This window comes from Mugil cephalus, chromosome 11, assembly GCF_022458985.1.
Source record: "Mugil cephalus isolate CIBA_MC_2020 chromosome 11, CIBA_Mcephalus_1.1, whole genome shotgun sequence".
NCBI lineage: Eukaryota > Metazoa > Chordata > Actinopteri > Mugiliformes > Mugilidae > Mugil > Mugil cephalus.
Window position 1 is genome coordinate 2,799,405 of NC_061780.1, and position 23,396 is coordinate 2,822,800.

A 23,396-nucleotide genomic window follows, 5' to 3' on the forward strand; every position below is an offset into this window, starting at 1 on the left:
AGCCCCTCAGTGGCTTTAAGCGTTGGGCTTAGCCCCTATAGCTCCTCTCAACACCTCATCCACCAACCTCTGGAAAGCCAGAGGGGCTCCATGCAATCTGAAGGGCATCATTCTGAACCTGTATAGTATACATGGCATGAAAGTTGTCACGTCCTTAGAAGCCTCTGTCAAGGTCTGCCAATAACACTTACAGAGGTCGAGGTTCGTTAGATAAGATGAGTCCCCAAACCATCAATCAGTTGTTCCACCTGTGGCATTGGATATGGGTCAAAAGCTGATACTGCGTTCAGCCGAGAAAAATTAACACAAAACCTCAATTTTGGTTCATCCGTCTTGGGAACGAGCACCACAGGGCTACACCACTCACTCTGAGATGGCTCAATCATCCCCATCCCCATCATTACCACAGTTGTGACTCCACAGCGCCACGGACCCCTCTTCAGGGTCCTCGTGCGCAAGTTTCTTTGTAGCCCTGTGACCAACTGCTAAAAAGCTACAGTTAGCTTCCACACGTACACAAATTCTACATCATCATGCACTGTAGGAGTCAATATTATGCTAAAGAAGGTTAAGATTTTTAATGCAGATTACAGCGTGTTTCAATTGGTTTTGGTTGTGTCACGACATTATTGCCTTTTATTGCATAGTTAATAGTTAATTGCAGAGTCAATTTAAGATGTTACTGTTACTTTAAGATGCAATGGACCAAGAAAACCAAGAAAAGTTTGGATGTGCATTAGGGATCGACCGATTATTGGCGCCGATATTCGGCATTTTGACGCATATCGGCATCGGCCTTTTTTTTGTCCGACGGCCGATAAGAGATCAATTTAAAACTGGGTTATTTTGGCTGATGCAGCTGCGCCTCAGTCTGCTGTCACGACGCTGTCTCCAGCATTGTCCAACACACAGCACTATCTGATTGGTTACACGCAGAGCCATGGCACGGGTAACAGCCAATCAGCAGCGAAAGCTGTACATACATATTGCACACACAGAGACACACGGCGGAGAGGAGAAAAGGTTTTGCCACCGTTGAAAGCCGGTGCTGTTCCTGCGGGCTTGATTTCGAGGTAAGTTAAGGCAGCAGAGTCTCCCGCAATTGTAATAAACATCCCAGTCCTCTACAACTCATAACTACTAGTAACTGTGAGCCCATTAACGTTATAAACACATGAGCGGCAGCTCTGCTCGCTCGCAGTCCCTCCAGACGTGCCTGTTAATCACTTGTAACAAGGTTGCTGATCATATCGATATGGAAATAGTCCTTGATAGTACAAGTCTGTGTGTGAGTGACAGAGTAAAAACTATTTAGTGTTTTTAACGGTTTAATAGTCTCTCATATTGCTATCGTACTATTTTTTCAGCTACAGTTATAGTTTTGAATGACAGGGTCCCTGCTATCACACGTTGTTAAAATATAACATTTACATAATAAAGTCAACTACAGGCTTCCCAAATGCTGTAGTAAATTAAGCATGATGAGCTGAGCATATGTCAGCATGTGGCCCCACTTTGTCTTTTTTTAAAACCCTTATTGCAGATGGATAGACTTAAGTCTAAAAGTGCAGTTTGGAAGTATTACACTTAACTAACACCAGGGAAGGCAGTCTGTAATACATGCAATGAAGGTGTCAGTATGGGAGCAACAACGGGGAAAAACAAAAATACCTCAAACCTGTGGTCCCATCTTAGGATTCATCACGGGGAGTTGTATGAAATAGCACAGAAGAAACAGGAATCTGAATCTCATCAGGCTGAGGCAACTTCTTCTCAGCCAACAATAGAGGACATGTTTCACAAACAAAGAAAGTGGGCAAACTCAGATGACGGGTCGAAACTAATGGACAAACTAGTCTTAGAGATAATAGTCACTGACAACCAGCCGTTCACGATGGTGTCTGATGTTGGCTTTAAGTGCTTCATGGCTGCAGCAGAGCCACGATAAGCACTGAAAAGTGAGAAGTATTACCGAACTGAAAAGCTGCAAAAAGTTCACCGCAAGATTGTGGACAAGATTAAAGCCCTGATTCAACCAATGCTGACTACTCACTCTCCTTCACCACAGACTGCTGGTCTGGTGTGACAGTCTCTCATGAGCCTGACATGCCATTTCTGTTTGCATGACCGCAGACAAGGGCATTTTGGAGTTATTTGAAACGATCACATTCTTTCATCAAATATATTTATATACATATAGTCACAAATACTGTATAACCCATACAGCTAACAAGGCCCAAAATCAAGGAAACGTACAGCAATATTTCCAATGCTTTAGAAAAAGTGTAGATGTTGTTTAGGACATCTTTTTCCAGGTATTTTTGGAAATGTTCAAGTTTGATACTGACAATAGTTAATGATTTGTTTGTACCCAAATTAGCCTCTAGTTCAAACTGAAACATCCCAACTATGAACAACCACATTTAATGACTTGTCTTTAATTGATTGTGATAGTCTTCACATTAAACTGTCTTTAAAACAAAGGATCTTTAAATGTCAATCATTCATCATAAAATACTAATCTAGTCATTATCACAGTGAACCATAAAGTGTTCTTTGAAGCTCATATGACGCTCTGATAAGACTTTGTTGTCTAATTTCATGATAAGTGTTGATCACCTAATAACTCATTTAATATTTCTTCAGAATTACAGCTGAAATACCACAACAAGACGTGTTGTGAATAACCCCCTGCATTGATGATTCTGCTTTTTTGGAATAAGTTGGTAATGACAATCATTCCAGGTTAAATTGCTTCACCAGTGTGTGTGTGTGTGTGTGTGTGTTTTATAGAGAAACATGACTTTGCTTAAATGTGCTGTACTACTGACCAGATCCATAGTTCTCTATATAAGAACACGTTTCCCTCTGCACCAACACATCTCCACCATCTCAAGGTAAAACGTCTGAGGACAATAATACTTAGTGTATTGCTCTGGGTTGCCAAAGATTTTATTTTGTTATATTTGTTTGTGATGATTTTCATGTGTGTTGTGTTGTTTTCTCTGTTCATGGGTCTTCTCCCTGTTCCTTTTCTTTTCCAGAATAACAACTTTCCTGATTTTTTATGAGACAATTGTTAAATGTTCACTATTCACCAGGTTCCCAACAGTGTTAAATGTTTGGAAAAATGAGGACCCTTATCTTCGCGATAGTGATCTATCATCTGGGTTTAGCTTTTTCTAAAGCTTTTATATGAGTTTATATGAGTTGTTGACAGGACCGGTACACCTTGTCGGTGAGTAATCATTAATAGAACTGTGAACAAGAAAAATGTTATATGAATATTACTTGTATAATATTATTAGTTAATTATGTTTTATGTGTTTGTGTTTACATTACAGGTTTACAACTAACTCTAGAACTTATAAAAACCCCTGATTAGTGTAGCTGTAGCAGGCAGGCTAACTAACTTAGCGGGCGAATGCTATTGTGTGTGCTGGATTATTTTAAATAATTTACTCTGGGAGATACCAACTGTTGAATAAATCTTTCATTCTATATATATTCCTTGTCAGTATGTACAGACTTTCTAAACGTTTGTTCCCGTGTTCTCTACAGGTAAGCTCATCAGTGCAGTTTTAGTTTAAACTTTTAGTTTACTGTTAAATTTAACAGTTTAATAGCCCCCCCTCCCCTCCTCTCCCCTCACCCACCACCACCACCACCACCACCACACACACACGCACACACACTCACCCATATACACTGTAAGAGCTGTTGAGACATGGCTATTTAACCTGACTGGAACTGAAGCATTAATAGTCCTAATATTTCGTAAAGAATGAAAAAGAATTAACACACTGTGATTTTCCACATCTATGTTTATTGTGATTAAAAGTAAAATAGGAGCCAATTCATTTTAAACAGTAATGTCAGCATTGCAGGTTAACATGCTCACTCTCTAAAAGCTGATATATGTAAGAGTAGCAATAATAGCCGCCAGTATAGAAGCATTTGAGTGGTTAATCTTAGTTTGTTAAAATGTTTGCATGAGTTAAAAAATGTTCTCTCTAAAATGGAATGTTACAAAAGTATTTTGTGCAACAAGGATTAAAAATACACAAAACGTAAATGATGTTAATTTGAGAAAATGTTCCAAGCCCCCTGTTCAGTCTTGTCCTCTTCATACACTCATGGTGACCTGGATAAACTGGGAAACCGATACAAAACAAATACATTAGTCTCACATGAGTCAAGTGAGTTAGGAAGATTAAGCATCAACTCAGTAGGTGATAATACAGTATCAATGCATGTCACTATAAAAGACTGTACAGAATGATGGACAACATGACAGCTCCCCAGGAGAGTGAAGAGACGATGGCTTGAAAATGGGACCTGTCAACTTTTACTCGTGATGTCATTTGCAAACGGTATGTATAAAACTGGGTGAATCCTCTGTGACATCACCCTTAAATTTCCTGAGGAAGTTCAGTGTGGATGGCACACGTTGTTGCCATCTTGGCAGTCTGACTCCTCCTAATTTCTGGCTAATTTAATAATGGACTAAGAAGTTTTGCATGAGTGGACCTGGCATGGGCAGCTATCAATATGAGATGGCACAGTAAATATGCTTCTTTTTGCTCTAAAGTTGGTCACTTTAACAATGGGTTAAAGATCACTGGGGACTGACTCAATCCCATTTGAAGAATTGCAGTTTTCTCCCCTGGATGTGATCACTTGGTAAGGATGTGGTTATCAAGGTCCTACCTGGCTAATACCAAACTAGGATCTCAACCAATCTAAGGGGACAGAGTAATTGATATGTGGATGACGCAAGAACCAGCAGTTACTAAAAACTGTAATCTAGCATTTTAAAAGGATACAGTGAGAATCAGTGAGTAAGAATGTGTTATTCAAGGGGTTTGGTCATATTTGGGCTGGGCAGGAGGCACAACACTACAACATGACCCTGTGGTCACAGCAGACTCTTGAAGTCATGAAATGACCAGCACAAGACGGCAGCCTCCATTTCCACAATATTTTGAACTTCATATACAGTATATGTTTGTATGTATGTCCATGTTTCTTTACAATCTGGGATTTCTAGTGGCATTTCCAGAGGGAACAGTAAAGAATTTAAGATGTGGTTTTAGCAATTTTGCAAACAAATTTGATATTGGTTTGATTCAAATAAAACCATCTGTAATCAACCAGTCTGCATCTGCAAACATATACAACTTACGTCATCATACTGAAATGATGCATTGCCAGTTCGGGTCGTGTCCCTCCTCTGGAACTGATCTGAAAAAGTGAAAAAAATTAATTTGCGTGAGTTTTGTTTCATAGCAGATTCATAGCAGGTACACAAATGTATCTGCTGCATACCGGAATATATCTACTACTTTGATGATAACACAGGGTTTTAGGGGTCTGTGTGTTTGGTCCATGTGGGATATATTTAACAGTATAGTGATGCTATATAAAATGCTGTACAATCATAAAAACGTCCCAAAGTAGCATTCTGGATGCCCAATTGTCAACACAAAAAATGCTTCATCAATCAGGTTAAAGAAACCCGCTCATACTGGTTTATCCACTACACGAAGCTTCATTTAGTAGACAACCCTGCTGTTAAACCAATAGGTTAACTTTAGCAAATTCAATTTTTTTAAATGGTAACTTTTCATCAGATTGCATGTCTTTCTTCACCAACTCACCAGTCAGGGCGCGGAGTCTAACACAGCAGCTCACAAAGTCATCAAAGGGGATTCTGCCATTGATGCTGTAGCGCTTCATGACACAGTTCATAGCCTGAGGGCTCAGGTTGTAACCTGTAACAACCAGGATGGGGGTGGGGGGTACATTCCTTTAAAACACTCATTTATAATTTTACAATTTAACTAATCAGTTTCGTAAAATAAAACCCCATAAATTTGAGCAACATAATTAAATGTCAAGTGTCTCTCACACATCATTTATTTATATGCGAGAGTAATGTCACTGCTGTGTTCTTTGAAACTGAAAGAAAAATCTCCAGTAATAAGTTAAGTAGTCATTACTAGTCACAATTGAGAAAATGCCTAATTTAGACACACGTGTACTTCAACTTTTTTTTTTTTCTTTTTTGAAAATGTGCCTGAAAGAGTAGCTGCATGTCGCCAGTAGCTCTAACCTTTTTAGGTTAGGGTTAGTGTGTTAATGGTTGTTTTTTATCTGACTGAATATCTGACGTTATTTTTTCTGTGCCTTGATCCAATCAAAATGTTTTTTGGTCGTTTTTGTCTTTTTGTGCTGTTTCTGTTTAGTTTTTTCTGAACTTTCTGTTTTTGGCTGTGTCGTTGGCCGTTGGCTGTGGAGTTCGGCAGAGCGGCTGTTGTGTCCCTTGGCGTGTTCCTGCTATCAGCTGCTAGCGCTGTCCGTGTCCCCAGAGCTGCCTGAAGTGAGGCCTGAGATTTCTGCTGAACTTCGGCAGAGACGGAGGTTTAGGTCGGCGGTGCCGTCTGTACTCATGGGGATGGATGGACTGTATGCGCTTGATGGGACCCAGAGGGAGTGTGTTATGAGAAGTATTTTGGAGACCTGGTTCATACTGACCACAGTATGTCTGTGCCCAGCTTCAGACCCTATGGGCGAACATGCTCTCTTTGAATTTAGGGAACACCACGAGACACAATCCATGCCGCTGTTGTTATGCAACTGGCCAAACAACCGCATCACCTTGGACACTGTTTTGCCAACTACTTTTTGTATATTTGTTCATAATGCTAATTTGGCAAATTGTTAGATTACACTGTTTATTTTTATTTTAACTTTAATCTTATCTTATTTTATCTTTCTTGTGGGGTTTTTTTGAGTGTTTACTTTTATGTGCAACAAAGCATCATCAAGAAGAAGCAACAAAGATCATTAAAGTCTAAGTCTAAGATAAACTTTGGGATGTACAGTATTTTAAGACAAAACAGATCTCAAATTATTTTCCAAGTAACAACAAAAAATTGTGGGCTGGCAAAGTTTGAGCTGGCTCCCAGACTAGTTTTCTTCTCCACCAAAGCTGATACTGAACCATATCTCTTTTGGAAGAGCACTAAAACGAGGAACATTCAGTTTCCTTTAATTTGTCCGTACCCATGGAGACGATGGCCTGTTGCAGCTCATGACCCTCGACAGTCCCACTGTGGTCCCGGTCAAAGGAAGCAAACGTCGCCTTCCAGCCGTTCAGAGCCTGCCACAGCTCCTTGAACTCATTAAAGCCCATGGAGCAGGACATGTCCCTCTGACACAGTGAGTCAAGGAACCTTCTAGTTGTGGTCTGCAATGTCTTTACATACTGTATTCACTGAATACCTTCACACTACGTGGAAAGTCACCAATGAGGACGTCTGTAGCTACAGTATTTCATAGTTTTATATTACCACTTGGCAGTTCAAAGTACTTTAAAAGTGCTTTACTCTATAATGCTTTCAGCATTCAGCATGACCGTATTAGCTGCCATTTAATCAATCTGACACTATAGAAAGCTTCTGTCAGTTAAACTCAACCAGAAATAGGCAAATGATTTGTGGTAACATTTTTCAGTTTAAACTAAAGCGTCTACACACAGTCCTGAGCTCACTTCCATGCAACGGTTGAGAATATTTCTGTGGTCTGTGTTTCTCAGTAAATTCTGACTAATCGAAGAATAAACAAAGTAGCCACAAAGCCACATCATGAGGTTTAAAAAATCCCTTCTGAAACTGACAACTTTGCATATGAAACGGACAATACAGCGATGAAGTGCACCAAGGGTTTTGTCATGAACAGCTTCCATCATGTCAGTTAATCTATCGAATCTTTCTTTAGTGGATTTAGCTAATGGGTGAAGGATACATCCAGCATGTTGATCATCAATCTGCATGTCTCCAGGCTGAAGGCTGTAGAAGGAAACAGAACTTACAAACAAATACGCTCACACTCAGACATACAGTGGTTGGCCAAAAGTTGCATGAATGCCATCCTGATGCCAAATAGTTTACTGATTTTAACATTAATTTAATACACAAATAAGTAAATAACAAGATCACTGACTTGGAAGTCTGATACCACAAACAGGGAGTTGTACCGAGAGTGAGAGGTGAAAGAAAGCTGGTTAACCACAACAATTGTTTTTTAGTCTACCCAGAGTTTCGCTTCGTGTCAACCCACCAGCTTTCAGAATCTTCCTGTTTATCTCAACCGCACTATAAAAACCCATGAACATTAACACTTAAATACTATGAATTGACCTGATTGCTATGCTGTACAAGGTAATTTATTAACGGTGCTTAGCCAATAGCTGAGTGACAACAATGCTCTAAAGACAATATGTGTCTTGTGAAATTTTAAGCAACTCACCAAAAACTGACAGATTCTTTTAGAGCAACGATAAAGGGTTAAAAAAAGTTACCTCACCTCTATTGCAATACTTAAAAATAATCAGATCAAAACTGGTTAATGTTGTAAGGACATATGTGATAAAACAGTCCATTTTCTCACGTTGGTATGAGCCGGAGATGCCAGATTGTGTGAGACAGCGCTGCAGTTCGTCTGCTGAGATCTGTCCATCCTACAAGAGTTTAAGAACACAGTCGGAAAGGAAATACACAATACAAATACAAATTTCAGCAGCTATGTTAATGTGAAGATGACAATCAGTACTTCAACAAGTGGACTTTCAGAGCCATAAATCTCAAAGGGTGTGCTGTGACAACAGTTGTGGGTGTGTTACCTGTCCAGCAACAGCTGAAAAGTATCCATAGAGGGGATCCTGCTGCTGCTGAAAGTCAGAACAAGAGTAAATGTAAGTTTGTGTGATGCAGAGAGGCTCTTAGTATTATTCCATTAATTTATATTTGCTTGGCTGAGCTCCAGTTCATGACCTGAAAGCCGAACCAAAAAATGTGAACACCAATTAAGCATTGCTTAAAACTAAATCCATAGAGATACCCATGTCAAATACGCCAAGTATTAGCCATTACTGATTCATGATATGCTGGACATTAGTTTTCATAATATCTCATCTCATTATAGCTTAACAAAAATACAACAAAAGTTCCTCACATTTGAAAAGACTGGGGCAATGAATGTGTTTGAACCATTTTTGCTCAAACTTACTGCAATGACTAAGGCAAAAAAAACAAAAACAAACAAAAAACCCACAGTGGGCTTATTTGAAGCCTCCATCTTGTAATAATAAACTGATATTTTAATTTGATGTTATTATAAAACACAAAACATCAAAAATACGACTACATAAAACTTTATGTTGACTAACAACAACAATAATGTTGAAATAAAACAAATATACAAAAAACAACAATACTACAAAAAACAATAAAGACGATCTGCATTAAAAATGTACAGTGTGTCTACCAATGAGCAGCAACCATAAACATAGACAACACATTACGAGGCAGCAATTAAATGATCTTTTAGACGTCTTTTAAAGCATTTCACAGAGGAACAACTTTTTGATAAATAGGAAAAACCATTCCATAACTTAACACCTCTAAACCTGATTGAAAATTGACCTCTACTAGTGACAAGTTTAGAAGGATGAAGGTTTGAAGACTGACGCGTTGAATATGAATGAACCTGTGAGTTTTCTTTGAAGTAAGTCTTGAACTGTTTTGGAATATTTTCTTCATTTAAAATGATCTTTAAAGAAAAACACATATTTGAAAATTTTTAATTTCACAAATAGTTAGAATCTGAAGTTTTTGAAATAAAGGAGCAGATGAAATGTGTAACTCTGATTGTGTAGCAATCCTAATAAAATATTTCTGGAGGATCAAAGTTTGTGGAAAGTAGTAGGAAATGTGCTTGCCCGGACTATATTACAATATGAAAAACAGGGATAAATGAAACTATAATAATTGATTTTATCTTCATCAATGAGTCATTAAATCATCTAATCACCAGCCACCTGACTGGATATTACAGACCTCAAATTCCACATTCTTTGTCCTTTCACAGAAAATGGGTTATTAGCTCAAGCTCACTGTGAAAAGTTTTCAAACAGGTTCACACACGTTTTTTTTTGTTTGTTTGTTTTTGAAGCCACAGAATTTACATATAATCAAGAAATCCGACCCAGCAGCTCATACTGTGACCTATTGACCAGTGGAAAGAATGGCAACGATTCAGATGACAACAGGCTCATTCAACCCGGCTGCTCTAAGGAACGATACAGGACATTGTTCCTTCCAACTGCAATAAGATTTTACAACTCATCCACCTCTGTCAGATCCACCATCACAGAACTAACACCCATATCTGAACTGTCAACCTTTACTACATGTCACTTTTGCACTTCAAGTATATCTTACGTAATCAAGTACTTATATGCATATATTAAACCTATACGATATATATTATATCCTCTTGTGTGTGTGTGTGTGTGTGTATATATTATATATATATATGTACATGCATTAATACATGTTTACATATTATATATTGCAATTATGTATGCTCACCTTGTACATGACACATTTGTATATATTTGTGTATATTATTATTATTATTACTATTACTATTATTACATACTGATGCTGCTGCCATTATTAGTACATACTTTTATTACCATCATATACTCTATTATATATTATATTATATACTGTACTACTATTATATATTTTATTATTATACTACATACTATACTACTAGTATATACTGTTTATTTACAATAACACTACCATCATATCATCGGGACTGCTGCCATCATCTTGCCACTGCACCTTATCTACCTGTTTTTTAAGTGTCCTTGTCCTATTCTGTGTTTTTACCTTTGCCTTTATTTTTGTACCTCAGTATTTTATTCTATTGTATTTTAGTGTACTCAAATACCGGACTACTGTGACAACCTAATTTTACTTTGGGGATGAATAATGTTATCTATCTATCTATCTGTCTATCTATCTATCTATCTATCTATCTATCTAGTGTTGGGTGTGCCTGTTGTACCTTGCAGAGACGACAACACCCCCTTCTTACCTCCAAAACGGTTGGAATTTCACCGTAATTTGCACAGTGTGTAAGCATTATAGATTGCCTCAATGCTAAAAGATTGCATAAGACATTTGGTTGCAAGGGCTACAAGAGTCAGTTGGAGTTTAAAGTCCACCAACATAAGAAATACACTGGCAGTTCATTAGGTATACTGGTGAAAACGGATGCTTTCTAATATAGGAATCCTGACTCTTAGCTTCATGAAGTTTATGGTATTGAGTGTTTGTCTGGAATAGCTGAGAGAGCTGAGTTTAAACAGGCTAGTTTCATAGCACCACGGACCACGTCATCCAAAGTGATCTGATAGTTGACCACCTACGGCAATATAGTGAAGGGCTGTTATATTAGAACGCATGAATTTTCACTGTCTACATTGTATTAAAATCAGCATATTTCCACAAAACCACAACAAAACCAGTGTCTTCCAAGCCCACTAAATGCATCTTTTTCAAATCACTGAGAACTTTACCTAATTCATTTTAAGCCAATACCTGAACTGTATTACAAGTCTAAAAGAAATATGGTGCCTGCTGATCCACTACATTAAGAACTACCCATTTCCACAGAATAAACTACCCAACAAGATCCTATCTCGATAGGATATACATATATATATATATATATGTATGATACTCTTTCACCACCACTGGATGGTGATGCATGGAAATAATTGAAGACTATGCTAAAAGCTACCATGCAGCAAACTACATCTCTGAAATCATATTTAAATTGTGATTTTGTGTAGAAACGCTGAGAACACGCCCACAGCTTGGAGCATATTTGGGAACTAAACACCGGACCTCAGTCAAGTATAGCAACTTCCGCAGTGTGCAGATATCCCGGGACGGTGATCAGCGGAAATAGCGATCGTTTAACTCATATTTGATAACGACATTTAAACGTATGTCTTACCATTCCAGGGGCTCCGCCGTATCCAGGATAGGCCATTTTATTTCTCCTGCAAAACCAACAAAACAGAGAAATCTAATAAAATTTTTAAATCTTCCTTAAACAAAGAGGGCGTGTCTGTCGATGCACAAAAAAAGACAAATAATAAAAGATAAATTAAAAAAAAGTGCTGCAAATTACCTTGAAGTACAGACTAAATAAAAACAGCAAGACACAAACAGGAAACAGGTAAATGTGAAAGCTTATGGTCGTGAAAGCGGCTGTGAGGCCAGAATGTCCTGCGTCCCATATGTCTCTCTCCTCTCTCCTCCCTCTGCATTCTGATTGGCAGCGAGTAGCCACGTGACTTCTAGATGACCAATCGCAGGGAGACGCTGGCTGAAAAAAAAGTCCAATAAAATAATAAAAGGCACATGCATAAATGATGACAAACGCATTCAGAGTAGTACATCTCATTTGCGCTAATTAAATTAGCCACCATAAAATAAATAAAGTCAGCTGCAACTGAACAATGTTTGCATAAATTTAGATGTACATATTCCCATTATTAATTAACAAAGAAACACAAGTTGCTATCTAATTTGCCTTTTTAGTGACATGTTTTCCCTGTTTCATAAATTACCATAATGTTTGAAGAATCTCAGTTATCCAGGCTATAGTGTACTTTAATAATAGAACTACGAAAAAGGCAGCTGCACTTTTTGAGTTGTCTTGAAACTACGATTCTAAATGACTGGGGGAGAATTTGGCTTTTTATTTTGAGTGTCTGTGGGTAGCGCCTAGTTGAAATTGACATGTAGCAACCCAATACTCACCTCCAATTAGCGGATGTCCAGATTAACCTGGGTGGTATCCTGATATTTACACAGTTATACGTTCTCCAATAAAGAATAACGCAAAGGGAGGTGAAACATTTTCGGGACAGATGTTGTGCTGTAATATTGTAAATGACTGCTAAGAGGTGTCTCAGAGAGAGTTTTTTTTTTTTAATTTTACATAGATAGCTTCCTCTATTACCTTTGCAAGCCATCGTCGTTTCTTGATAAATATGGACATTGAGGTCACAAAACTGCTTACACTACTTATCTCTCTCTTTTTCCTGGGTGTTTTGTCCTGAGGGTGAAAATGTTTCTGCCCAAGTTGAAAGTTAGTGCTGCCTCCCCAGGTCACCACAGTGTGGAAGAGGACAGTGGCAACAATAGCTTGGTAGAACATGTCCAGCAGATTCTGCCAGATATTGAACTACCTCAGCCTCCTGAGGAGAGACAGCTCTGACCTTATGTATACTGAGCGCAATGGAAGCTTCAGGTCCCATTCCTTGGCAGTAGTTAAATTAAGTGAATATTTACACATGTATTGATTTGTTGTATTGGGTAACATACAAAATTTACAATTTTGCAGGATATTTACAGTTAAATTACAAAGGTGATTGAAGAGTTTGGTGTTTGGTGCAGAAGAGTTAGCCTTTACTGATAACCAGCTTTTAAACTCAAGGTTTAAACCATTGTCACAAACGGGGGGCAATAGATCATAATTAGTGTTAAAGTAAGTATTTAGTCTGGATGATTTATAGTATCGCTACTATTGCTATTTTGATGAGTATGTGGATTTATGTAAATAATTATTGCTGGTGTTTTATATGGTGTTGTTGTGATGTAAATATTAAGTGGTTTTATGAGATGATGTCCCCTGTGATTAGACCAGTCCTGTTAAAGGCCAGGAGCAGGATGAGGTATGAAAGGCAGGTAGTATACTAGGTCAACAGGTGTTTGTTTGTTGATGTCAGTATTTGGCGTTTGTGGAATTGTATGGCGTTTCACTGGGAGGTAATAAATAGAAAAAAATACTTTCCATGGAACTGACCTCTGAGTCGTTTATGAACAAACTTGAAGCCGGTGAAACTGACACTGAGTGTATCCTAGCTGACCAGTCCAGTCTGCACTCCATCTGTAGACCGAGGTACTTACAGCTCTGAGCCACTTCGACACATTCCCCATTGATGGTTGTGGGCGTTTGATTTATGTTTATATGCTAGAAATGACCATAATGTGTAGGTTTATGAATACATTTACCTTCTCAACAGGTTGCCATTTCTCTGTATAAAAATCTGCTCTCAAGGAGCAAACTGCTTCAAATTTGTTATAATATTGTGTGCGAAAATGCATACAAAAATATTAATGCAAAAATAATAGCAATAATAAGATTCAAGTATCTTAAAATGTGTCCTTTTCAACAAAAGGAACATAGCAGTAGTCTGTTGGGAAAAACATGGGAACGACCCTTTAATGAAATGCATTACATCAGTAGCTGATCCAAGCTGTCCAATCAGCTTCTTCTCTCAGGTGACACATGCAGTCACCCCGTCTGTGTACTACTCCAGTCCAATGAAATCCCATCTTCTTGTTTCAAAAGCGGAGCAGAGCGGAAGGCAAGAGGAAGGCAGGGAGAGACGATCCATTACACCTCCCTCACCACACATATTCGTGGAGGGCCCTGAAGAACGAGCTTTGCCTGGGATGTACAGGCTCAATTCTGACTGTTGGGTTCGGTCACTCAGACCTCCTCTGTATCTGCTTTCTCAAAATTCAAGGAGCCATGCTTCAGCCATGCTGAGCCACCGAGAGGAAGAGGTGGAGGATGAAGTTGCAGGAGAGCATACTGTTTGGTGCTGCACCACAGGTAGGAGGATAAGATAAATTTACAACTGAACGTTTTAAACAGTTAATGGACTGATCAAGGAAAACAACATCCTTACACAAGTTCTCTGGCAAAAAGAGAAACGTTACAAGAGACCTTTAAATGTGTCCTTACATGCTTCATTATATAATAATTAAGTGTTATGTGTATATGACAGATAACACTACATTTTTTCTTTTTCCTTTTGTTTTCACTTATTTCAATTCATTTATTTTATAATTCTATCTATCTATCCATCTGTCTGTCTGTCTGTCTGTCTATCTAATTATTTATTAAAGTGTAAACAGAGTTTTTCCCACAACTTACAAAGTCTTCACTAAATATATGACTTGAGAAGACTCCACTTTGCATCAAGATGCAATACATTAGACTAAAACTTGATCATTATACTATATTTGACTCTCACGTCTCTGCTGCACAAGAGATCTTGATCCACAGATTAAATTACGATTTTAAAAATAGGCACACTGATCTTGTTGATGATCCTTCTGCCCCATCTCATCTCATCTCATATGGAAACATTCAGGCTTCAGTTTGGCTTTCAACTTGCTCCTGAAGTCCCTGAACTGTGTGTGTGTGATAAAATTGTGTCCAAACCCAGCAGGTCATATCAGTGGGTACAGGAAACAGATGGCGCAGACAAATGATTCACACATGAGGTGCAATTCGCAAGCCAATCCTGAATTGTGCATGTTTGAGTCAATAATGAACCTTTACAACATTATTTTGAAATGATTCATGCTAACTACTCAACAGAACGTCACCAGACTGACATCAGCTGCTGCTGTGCTACATTAATCTTGTTTCTAACCTTTATCTTCAGGTTGTGATGACGTTATCGGTCAGGCTGCCGATGCTCAGTGGTCCACCTGTGAACCTCCGGTTTATTCAAGGATTCCTAGCAGCTCTGGCACGAGTGAGCATAATCCATGTGCTCCTTCATCACAGCAGTCAGTAAGAGTGACTGAAGCTGACGTATTGCCGCATTATGTTGGTGGCCATGGCTGGGGAGGTCCAGCGCTGGAAACTCAGGGATGTGTATGTGTTCATGGCCAGAGGGAATCAGAAGGTTTGGGTCCCTGCTGGCCGGGAACTCCGTTTATCTACCATGGAGGTGAGTGTATACTTAATACTTCTGCTAAACACTAAGGATTCTTTTCAGACATCAATAAAATAGTGGGGAAAAATGGAAGTTAATCAGTGGAAAAGTATATTTAAATCTTTCCAAGGGAAAGAGGCAATATCACAACAGTCTGGTATTTGGTTCATGCAGTGAGGAGGAACATGGTTGTTGGAGTGGAAGTGGTTGAGGAGGTTGCTGTGGAAGACACCCTTGAAGTAATGTAAGTACTATGTGAATTATGTAGTATTAACTACATGTTTCTGTCGCATTTTTGCCATTCATACATTTAATTTTATTCTAACACTGAATTAGAGTGAGATTTATACAGACACAACCATATATGCCTCTTTTGTTGAAAACGATAATTGCTTTCTTTTTTCTTCTCAGAACAGAAGACATATATACAGATGATCTGCTGGATCCCGAAGCATTGCAAGATGACCAAATGTACCCGACCTAAAACCTCTGTTACTGTCAGCATGTCTTGGCTTCCCTCTGTGCATATATTTACGTACTCAAATGTATTTGAGTTGTATGCTTTTAAGTTATGTGTGTTGTTGTAAACGTTTATCTTTGACATAAAAAGCATTTACATCTGTAATGAATAAATACTGTTTTTTTAAAAATAAAATGTTTTACAGTTTTATTTTAAATTAATTAATAAAGTAAATTAATTAAAATAATAAGATAAGATAAGATATGATCAGCTAAGTGAAGATAAGATTTGTTTGTTACATGCACAGTAATACATAGTACAATGTACAGTGAAATCTCTCTCTCTCTCTATATATATATATAGATGTAGATATATACGTATAGAGCTATGACTAAGAAAAATCAAAAAATAAATATGAGAATAAAAATATAAATATATAATATAATATAATATAATATAATATAATATAATATAATATAATATAATATAATATAATATAATATAATAACAAAAAAGAGAGAAAGAAATAGTAGACTTCAATTACCAGCATGCATCGCTAAAGCACAATCTGAGATGTGTTGACGTCATCAGTATGCGCAAAATATGTCGTCCGCCAGTGCGCTCTGAAAACTATACACTGATGCTTTCATTTGGCTTTGGTTTGGATGTCAAATCCTAAAATGTCGGATTCATCACAAATACAAACTGTCCAGGAGCGCCTGGACCGCATACAGGAGCTATTGGAATTCACAGAAAACTACAAAAAACAGCTCCACGACATATTTGAAACGCTGGGATGGTCGCCGGACTACAAACTCAACCAGGTAGCTAAGGTTTGTTTAGCTAGCATCAGGAGCTAGTCTTCAGACAAAACAAAAATAAGCGTAACTTTATTACTTCTAACACAGTAGCAAAATTTGAAATGTAATATTGCATTGTCTGTTTTATGTCTATGTTTTGTTTTAGCACATCTTGGTTAGTTTAGACTTTTAGACAGACTTTAATGATCGACGAGGGAAATTACTTTGTCATAGGAGCCTCGATGTACATAAAAGTAAACACTTTTGAAAAGCACAAGAAAGATAAAATAGATTAAAATAAAATAAAAATAATTATTATCTAGTAAAATAAGTGTAATCAAGAAAGCATTATGAACAAAAGTACAAAAGTAGTTGTTAAACAGCGTCCAAGGTGATGTGGTTGTTTGGCCAGGGAGTGATGTAAACGCCAACGTAGTGAAGCTGGGCACAGACGTGCTGTATGTATGAGTAAGAACCAGGGCTCTAAAAGTAAAGTACTTTTCATGACTGGGTCCCAACAAGCACACTCTGTCCATCCATCTTGCTGCCAAAGACCTCACGTTCCCCATGAATACAAACAGCACCGCCGACCTGAATCTCCTTCTCCCCTGCACCACCTCCAACTCCAGCCTGGCATCCCCAGCACTTCTTCCGAAGTTCAGAGGGAATCTCAGGGAACACGGACAGCGCTAGCAGCTGATCTCTGGAACACACCACCGGACACAACGGCCGATCCGTCGAACTCCATAGTCAACAATAATAATAATGATGCATTGGTTTTATATTGTGCTTTTTCATTTTTGGATGCTCAAAGCGCTTACAATTGTATGCAATATTCATTCCCTCACACAGTCACACCCTGGTGGTGGTAAACTACCTCAGTAGTCACAGCTGCCCTGGCGCAGACTGACAGAAACGTGGCTGCCAATGTGCTCCTACAGCCTCTTCAACCACCACCAACATCAATCACTTGCAATCATACACCAGGGAGCACACACCAAGGTACAAGGTGGGTTAAGTGTCTTGCCCAAGGACACAACGGACAGACTAGGGATAGGGTGGAATCGAACTGCCACACAAATAGTGCAGAAAAAACAAACAAAATAAAAACAGCACAGAAGACAAAAACTACCAAAAATCATGTTGACTGTTTGAAGGCAAACAAAAACAACCAATAACACAATAAGAATAACCAAAGAAAAGTAGACATCACAGAGCTACTGGCGACACACTCTTTCAGGCGCATTAAAAAACATAAAAAGTTAACACTATTTAGTGGACTAAATAGTGGTGGTGTCCCAAGTTCTTTACATTTAGTTCATCTATTTGTACATTATTGTACACAATAATGAGCACCCTGAGCAGCAGCGAACAGCCGCACAAGGGAGCAGTGAAGGGCCTTGCTCAAGCTCACTTCAGCCATGGATGTAGAAGGGATTCAAACCAGTACTCTGAAGTCAGTCCACCTTTCTAAACTAACAACACCTTACAGTACAATACTATTCATAAGTATCTTTTTTATAAACGTTTCAAACCAGGTTTGTTGTAGGTGTGTGTATACTTATAAATAGTACACAGTGGGAATGGAACTTGGCATTATTGTTTATTTGATTTGGGGTTTTTTTTCTGTCCAATATTTTCAGGAACCAATGGAGCAGTGTCCCTATGACCCAGACCACAGAGTCCCGGTTAGGACCATGGAGAAACACAAAGCCAAATGCAGGCTCAAAAAGATGGGTTACTCACCTGAGGAGCAGGTAACACACATGGCATAGAGTGCAAATACAAAAGGCTACTGTGATAATGAGCTTAAATGTAATGCCACAGTTAATTCATCATATCATGAAATGAGGAGTTGAGCTTGTAATTGTTTTGCAGGCGGAAATGTACGACCCATCAGTGTGTTACGAGAACACCAGTGTCAGAACTTTTACAATGGGTGAGTCATTACTTATCACATTTCTTTATTATATCCAAAGTTCAGTCAATTAAAGATCAGATATTTTCAAAACCACACCCTTGTCCTTTTGAGATTTGGTGTTCCTGTCAGAAGACCTTTTGTCTTTGCTTTAATGCTTTAATCTTTAGAGAAATATAATGTGCATAATGAAACATTCAAACTAACTTCACAAGATTTCACTGATCCAGATGTTATTTAACGTAGTCTTGCTGTTCAGGTATACATTTTTAAAAAACAAAGGAAATGAGAAAATACTGTATATTTGTGTTGTGTTTGCAGCAGTTACTGTATCTAGAGATATATTTAAAGGATGGGGAGGAAGAGCGTATTAGACCTGCAGGATATTATCAAATGTTTATTAAAGATTCCACCCATCCTTTGCTCTTCCTTTTCATCTCACACTGACAACTGTTTCTAGATCCATAATATTCACTAAGATGAAAGATGAAGTTATCAAAAAATGTGATGAAAGAAAAGTGGTGTCTGTTCAAGGCTAAGTAGGGTCCTAATGCTAAAATGAATTTCTTGTTTTCTTTATGTCATTTCCTTTACACAGACAGATCCACCCAGCACCAGGCGATCCTACAGGCAAGGTCTGCTGCACCGCTGATGAAAATGGAAGGAGTCTTCTGGCAAGGTATCGGCTCATTTTATAAAACTCTCTATAAAACTGCTCTTGTGTACGACTTTCAACCAAAACCAACATTCAGTAAAAGCAAAGTTAAGTTTATAATTCAGATATTTAGTTTCACACTCTAGGGGCAACAACTACCACTAGATGTCACTAGAGGATATCCCTGGGATGAGATTGTTGGCCCCTCTAAATCTACTTCTCCCCCAGCTGATTTCGAATATCTGTCTCAGTTAAAGAGCAGCTTTTATTATTTTTAGACTTTTTGGGGAGTTTTTCCCTTCATTATTAATTTATTTTTTTTCTGCTGATGAGTGTGTAATGTTTATGATGTATTCTGTTTTCAGCCACAGTGGTGAGTATTAGAGAAGAAATGGGCTCTTAAAAGTGATTACATGCAGTATCCTTTAATATCATATCCTTTTAAACCTCTGACTTTTCCCTTTACGTTTTGGGGAAAGTCCACTCCGTACTTTCAGTCTTGTCAGTCAGATTTCCACTGAATATGCAACACATTAGAGTGGTTTCCTCTTTTTTTTTTCTCTAAAGTGATTCTAGTTAAAAGTCATGACTACGATGATTTTCATTGTTAGACCAAAACTAATCAGAAATATATCTGAGGAAGAACTTCTTATAGCAGCTAAAAAAAACGAACATCAACATGTTAAATAAAATGAGTGAAGCTACTAGATAGTTGGAGGGAGAATCTGTTATGCTCCTTTATCAGATCCTCTTACCATCTGTGAGATAGAACTGGGCGTTCAACAGCTACTTTATCTTTATTTGCTCCACATAAATGAAACCGTTCTCTACTGGTTATATTTAGAGAATGTAAACTGCATCGATCTATTATTTACTGTTATTTACCGGCATTCAGTCGAAATCAAGAGCTAATTTAAATTGGATGCTACTTTTACCACATCTGCATTTACACTATGTGCATGACACATTTTTCACCATCAAAGAGTGTATGTAGTGGTCTATTGTGCCGTTTCTGTGCCATAAAATATGTTTTCACCCAATTTTACCTTCACTACAAGGGCATCAACAGTTTATGTGACCTCCAAGTAAAGTATATTTAGTATAATGAGAACATTATCTATGAGCTTGTCAACAAGAAGTAATATCAGACTGTGTAAGTAGTTGGTGAATGAGCTTCATGTCAGGCCGATGCGTTCAAACTGCTTCTGCTTCTCCATCAGGTCAGTACACCGGTGAGCCGGTCGATGTGCCTCAGAACCACAAGCGAGCCGTGTGCGACCTCACTGTTGCCGACAGATTGGCTCTGTACGATCATGTGATCAGCCAGCAGAAGGAAGCAGCCTCCTCCAGCAATGATGATCTCTACGTAGATTTGGTGTCCAAACTTCAGAAGGGTAAGAATACATGAGGGAACACCCCCCAGACATCACAACAAGTAACATCTCCCATACATGAAAGACTTACAGACTGATCATACACTCACCGGCCGTTTTATTAGGTACACCTTGCTAGTAAAAGGTTGGACACCTTTTTGCCTTCAGAACTGCCTTAATTCTTGGTGTCATACTTTCAACAAGGTGTTGGAAACGTTCCTCATAGATCTTGGTCCATATTGACATGACAGCATCACACAGTTGCTGCAGATTTGTTGGCTGCACATCTATGATGCTAATCTCCCATTCCACCACATCCCAAAGGTTCTCTATTGGATTGAGATCTGGTGACTGTGGAGGCCACTGAAGTACAGTGAACTCATTGTCATGTTCAAGAAACCAGTTTGAGATAATATGAGCTTAGTGACATGGTGCATTATCCTGCTGGAAGCAGCCCAGTACACCACCTGAACCGTTGATACAAGGCAGGATGGATCCATGCTCTCATGTTGTTCACTCCAAACTCTGACCCTGCCATCTGAATGTTGCAGCTAAAACTGAGACTCGTCAGACCAGGCAACATTTTTCCAATCTTCTATTGTCCAGTTTTGTTGAGTCTGTGTGAACTGTAGTGTCAGTTTCCTGTTCTTAGCTGACAGGAGTGGTACCCGGTGTGGTCTTCTGCTGCTGTAGCTCATCTTCTTCGAGGTTGGACGTGTTGTGCGTTCAGAGATGGTATTCTGCTTCCTTGGTTGTAACGAGTGGTTATTTGAGTTACTGTTGCCTTTCTATCATCTCCAACCAGTCTGCCCATTCTCCTCTGACCTCTCACATCAACAAGGCATTTTCGTCCATACACCTGCTGCTCACTGGATATTTGCTCTTTTTCAGACCATTCTCTATAAACCCTAGAGATGGTTGTGTGTGAAAATCCCAGTAGATCAGCAGTTTCTGAAATACTCAGACCAGATCGTCTGACACCAACAACCATACCACATTCAAAGTCACTTAAATCCCCTTTCTTCCCCATTCTGATGCTCAGTTTGAACTTCAGCAAGTTGTCTTGATCACCTCTACATGAATAAATGCATTGAATTGCAGCCATGTGATTGGCTGATTGAACAGGTGTATCTAATAAAGTGGCAAGTGAGTGTAGTTGAACAATTCTGATTATAAAATCTACCACAATAACTTATACAACAATTTGAGTTTTAAAATGCAATAAAAAAAATGAATTGTCTGTGTTTACAGATGAAGGACAAAATGAACCAAAGACTCACCTGGAGCTGATGGCAGAGATGAGGGACTACAAGAGGCGGCGTCAGTCTTACCGAGCCAAGAATGTTCACATCACCAAAAAATCCTACACTGAGGTCAGTGCTATTGCCTTTTCCCATTAAAATCCAGGCTCAATCTGTAGTATTTCATCACTATGTTCCCCCTGCAGGTGATTAGAGAGGTCATTAACGTCCATTCAGAGGAACTTGCCAGACAGTGGAGGGAGGAAGAGGATGAGGAGGCGTCTGTGAAGTCTAAACACTCCTCAGACAGGTACATGAAACGCTCCTGGTCAGTTTGTTTTTTGCTTTAGAGGAGTTGATGGCATTAAGGCTGTTATTATTTGTCTGTCAGGCGCTGGTTGGATGAAAGACGGTCAGCATCCTCTGAGTCTCGCCACTCAACCAGTAAACGGCATCGCAGTCGGGAACAAAGCCACGACAGAGAGGGGAGGAAGAAGAAAAGGAAAGAGAGGTGAAAAGGGACCAATGCTACATCTGTGTTGTACCTTTAATTTATTGGCTGTTTGTAACAAGGCGCTCTTACAAATATTAATGTTTGTCATCATATACTGTAAAATTTGAACTTGTTCTGATTTCTTATATACTCGTTTAGAACATTTGGACGGAAAAGTTGTAATTTTAGAGTGTATTAAATGGAATTTGGCACTTTCAGTCTTCGCAGGGAATCCCGTTCCCCAGATAACCACCACCACGACCGAAAGAAGAGAAAGAAGAAGAAGAAGAAAGAGGAGAGGGAGAGGGAGAAGGAGAAGGAGAAGTGAAAGTGCTGGGCCAACAGAAATGAGATGAGGTCAACATTCATCACAGATGTTGTTTTTACAAAGCAAGGAATGTTAATGCTAATAAAGTTTTGGAAACCATCAATATTAATACTATGAGCTTTTTGTCAACTACTTAATATGTCAGAAATGTTGCTCTTCACTTCAGCTTTTTACAGTGTCATTATTTGTAAAATGCTGAAATGAGAATCTACCCAGTTAGTGTAAATCTGTCAGATTCGCCTTCCTCTACTTCCTCTGGTTAAGAGGGGTTTTTAAACTCAAAACTACTTGGAATGTGAGATGAAAGTGTCATAGCTGGCACATGTTCACCACAGGGTCAAAGGCCACTGTTTTACTTGCTCTATAAAAAAACAAAAAAACAAGTGAAAGACACTGGGGAAATATGGATTTTGACATAAGTGCTGATTGTCCCACGTCCACACAAGTATTTAAGT

General features: G+C 38.6%; 2 protein-coding genes across 5 annotated transcripts; one reads left to right on the forward strand and one right to left on the reverse strand.

Moving 5' to 3' along the window:
- Nucleotides 1-3,806: 3,806 nt before the first annotated feature.
- Nucleotides 3,807-12,194, reverse strand: sri (sorcin). 4 transcript variants are annotated; one of them, XM_047599787.1, is made up of 9 exons: nt 12,058-12,194; nt 11,881-11,926; nt 8,687-8,734; nt 8,455-8,524; nt 7,810-7,853; nt 7,069-7,216; nt 5,661-5,774; nt 5,186-5,244; nt 3,807-4,153 (listed from the first exon to the last, which is right to left on the reverse strand). In XM_047599787.1, the coding sequence occupies exons 2-9, from the start codon at nt 11,914-11,916 to the stop codon at nt 4,127-4,129; spliced, it is 546 nt and encodes a 181-aa protein (XP_047455743.1). In that variant the 5' UTR covers nt 11,917-11,926; nt 12,058-12,194; the 3' UTR covers nt 3,807-4,126. The 4 variants fall into 4 exon arrangements, with proteins under 4 accessions (XP_047455743.1, XP_047455745.1, XP_047455744.1 ...); XM_047599789.1 differs by having other exon boundaries at nt 11,881-11,924; nt 12,122-12,172; XM_047599788.1 differs by having other exon boundaries at nt 11,881-11,935; nt 12,058-12,162.
- Nucleotides 12,195-16,735: 4,541 nt separating this feature from the next.
- snrnp48 (small nuclear ribonucleoprotein 48 (U11/U12)) lies at nt 16,736-23,044 on the forward strand. Its single transcript, XM_047597782.1, has 9 exons — nt 16,736-16,957; nt 18,577-18,690; nt 18,812-18,872; nt 19,450-19,530; nt 20,727-20,900; nt 22,131-22,252; nt 22,327-22,430; nt 22,512-22,631; nt 22,833-23,044. The coding sequence occupies exons 1-9, from the start codon at nt 16,799-16,801 to the stop codon at nt 22,939-22,941; spliced, it is 1,044 nt and encodes a 347-aa protein (XP_047453738.1). The 5' UTR covers nt 16,736-16,798; the 3' UTR covers nt 22,942-23,044.
- Nucleotides 23,045-23,396: the final 352 nt, after the last annotated feature.

Bases quoted from the DNA above. Each gene is read 5' to 3' on its own strand.
- sri (XM_047599787.1), bottom strand. From the start codon at position 11,916: ATGGCCTATCCTGGATACGGCGGAGCCCCTGGAATG. The intron at 8,525-8,686 runs GTAACACACCCA...AAACTCTTGTAG, and splicing joins TTTCAGCTGTTGCTGGACAG to GATGGACAGATCTCAGCAGA. The intron at 4,154-5,185 runs GTAAGTTGTATA...TCGGTTTCCCAG, and splicing joins CATCATTTCAGTATGATGAC to TTTATCCAGGTCACCATGAG.
- snrnp48 (XM_047597782.1), top strand. From the start codon at position 16,799: ATGTCAAATCCTAAAATGTCGGATTCATCACAAATACAAACTGTCCAG. The intron at 16,958-18,576 runs GTAGCTAAGGTT...CAATATTTTCAG, and splicing joins CGGACTACAAACTCAACCAG to GAACCAATGGAGCAGTGTCC. The intron at 22,253-22,326 runs GTCAGTGCTATT...TTCCCCCTGCAG, and splicing joins CCAAAAAATCCTACACTGAG to GTGATTAGAGAGGTCATTAA.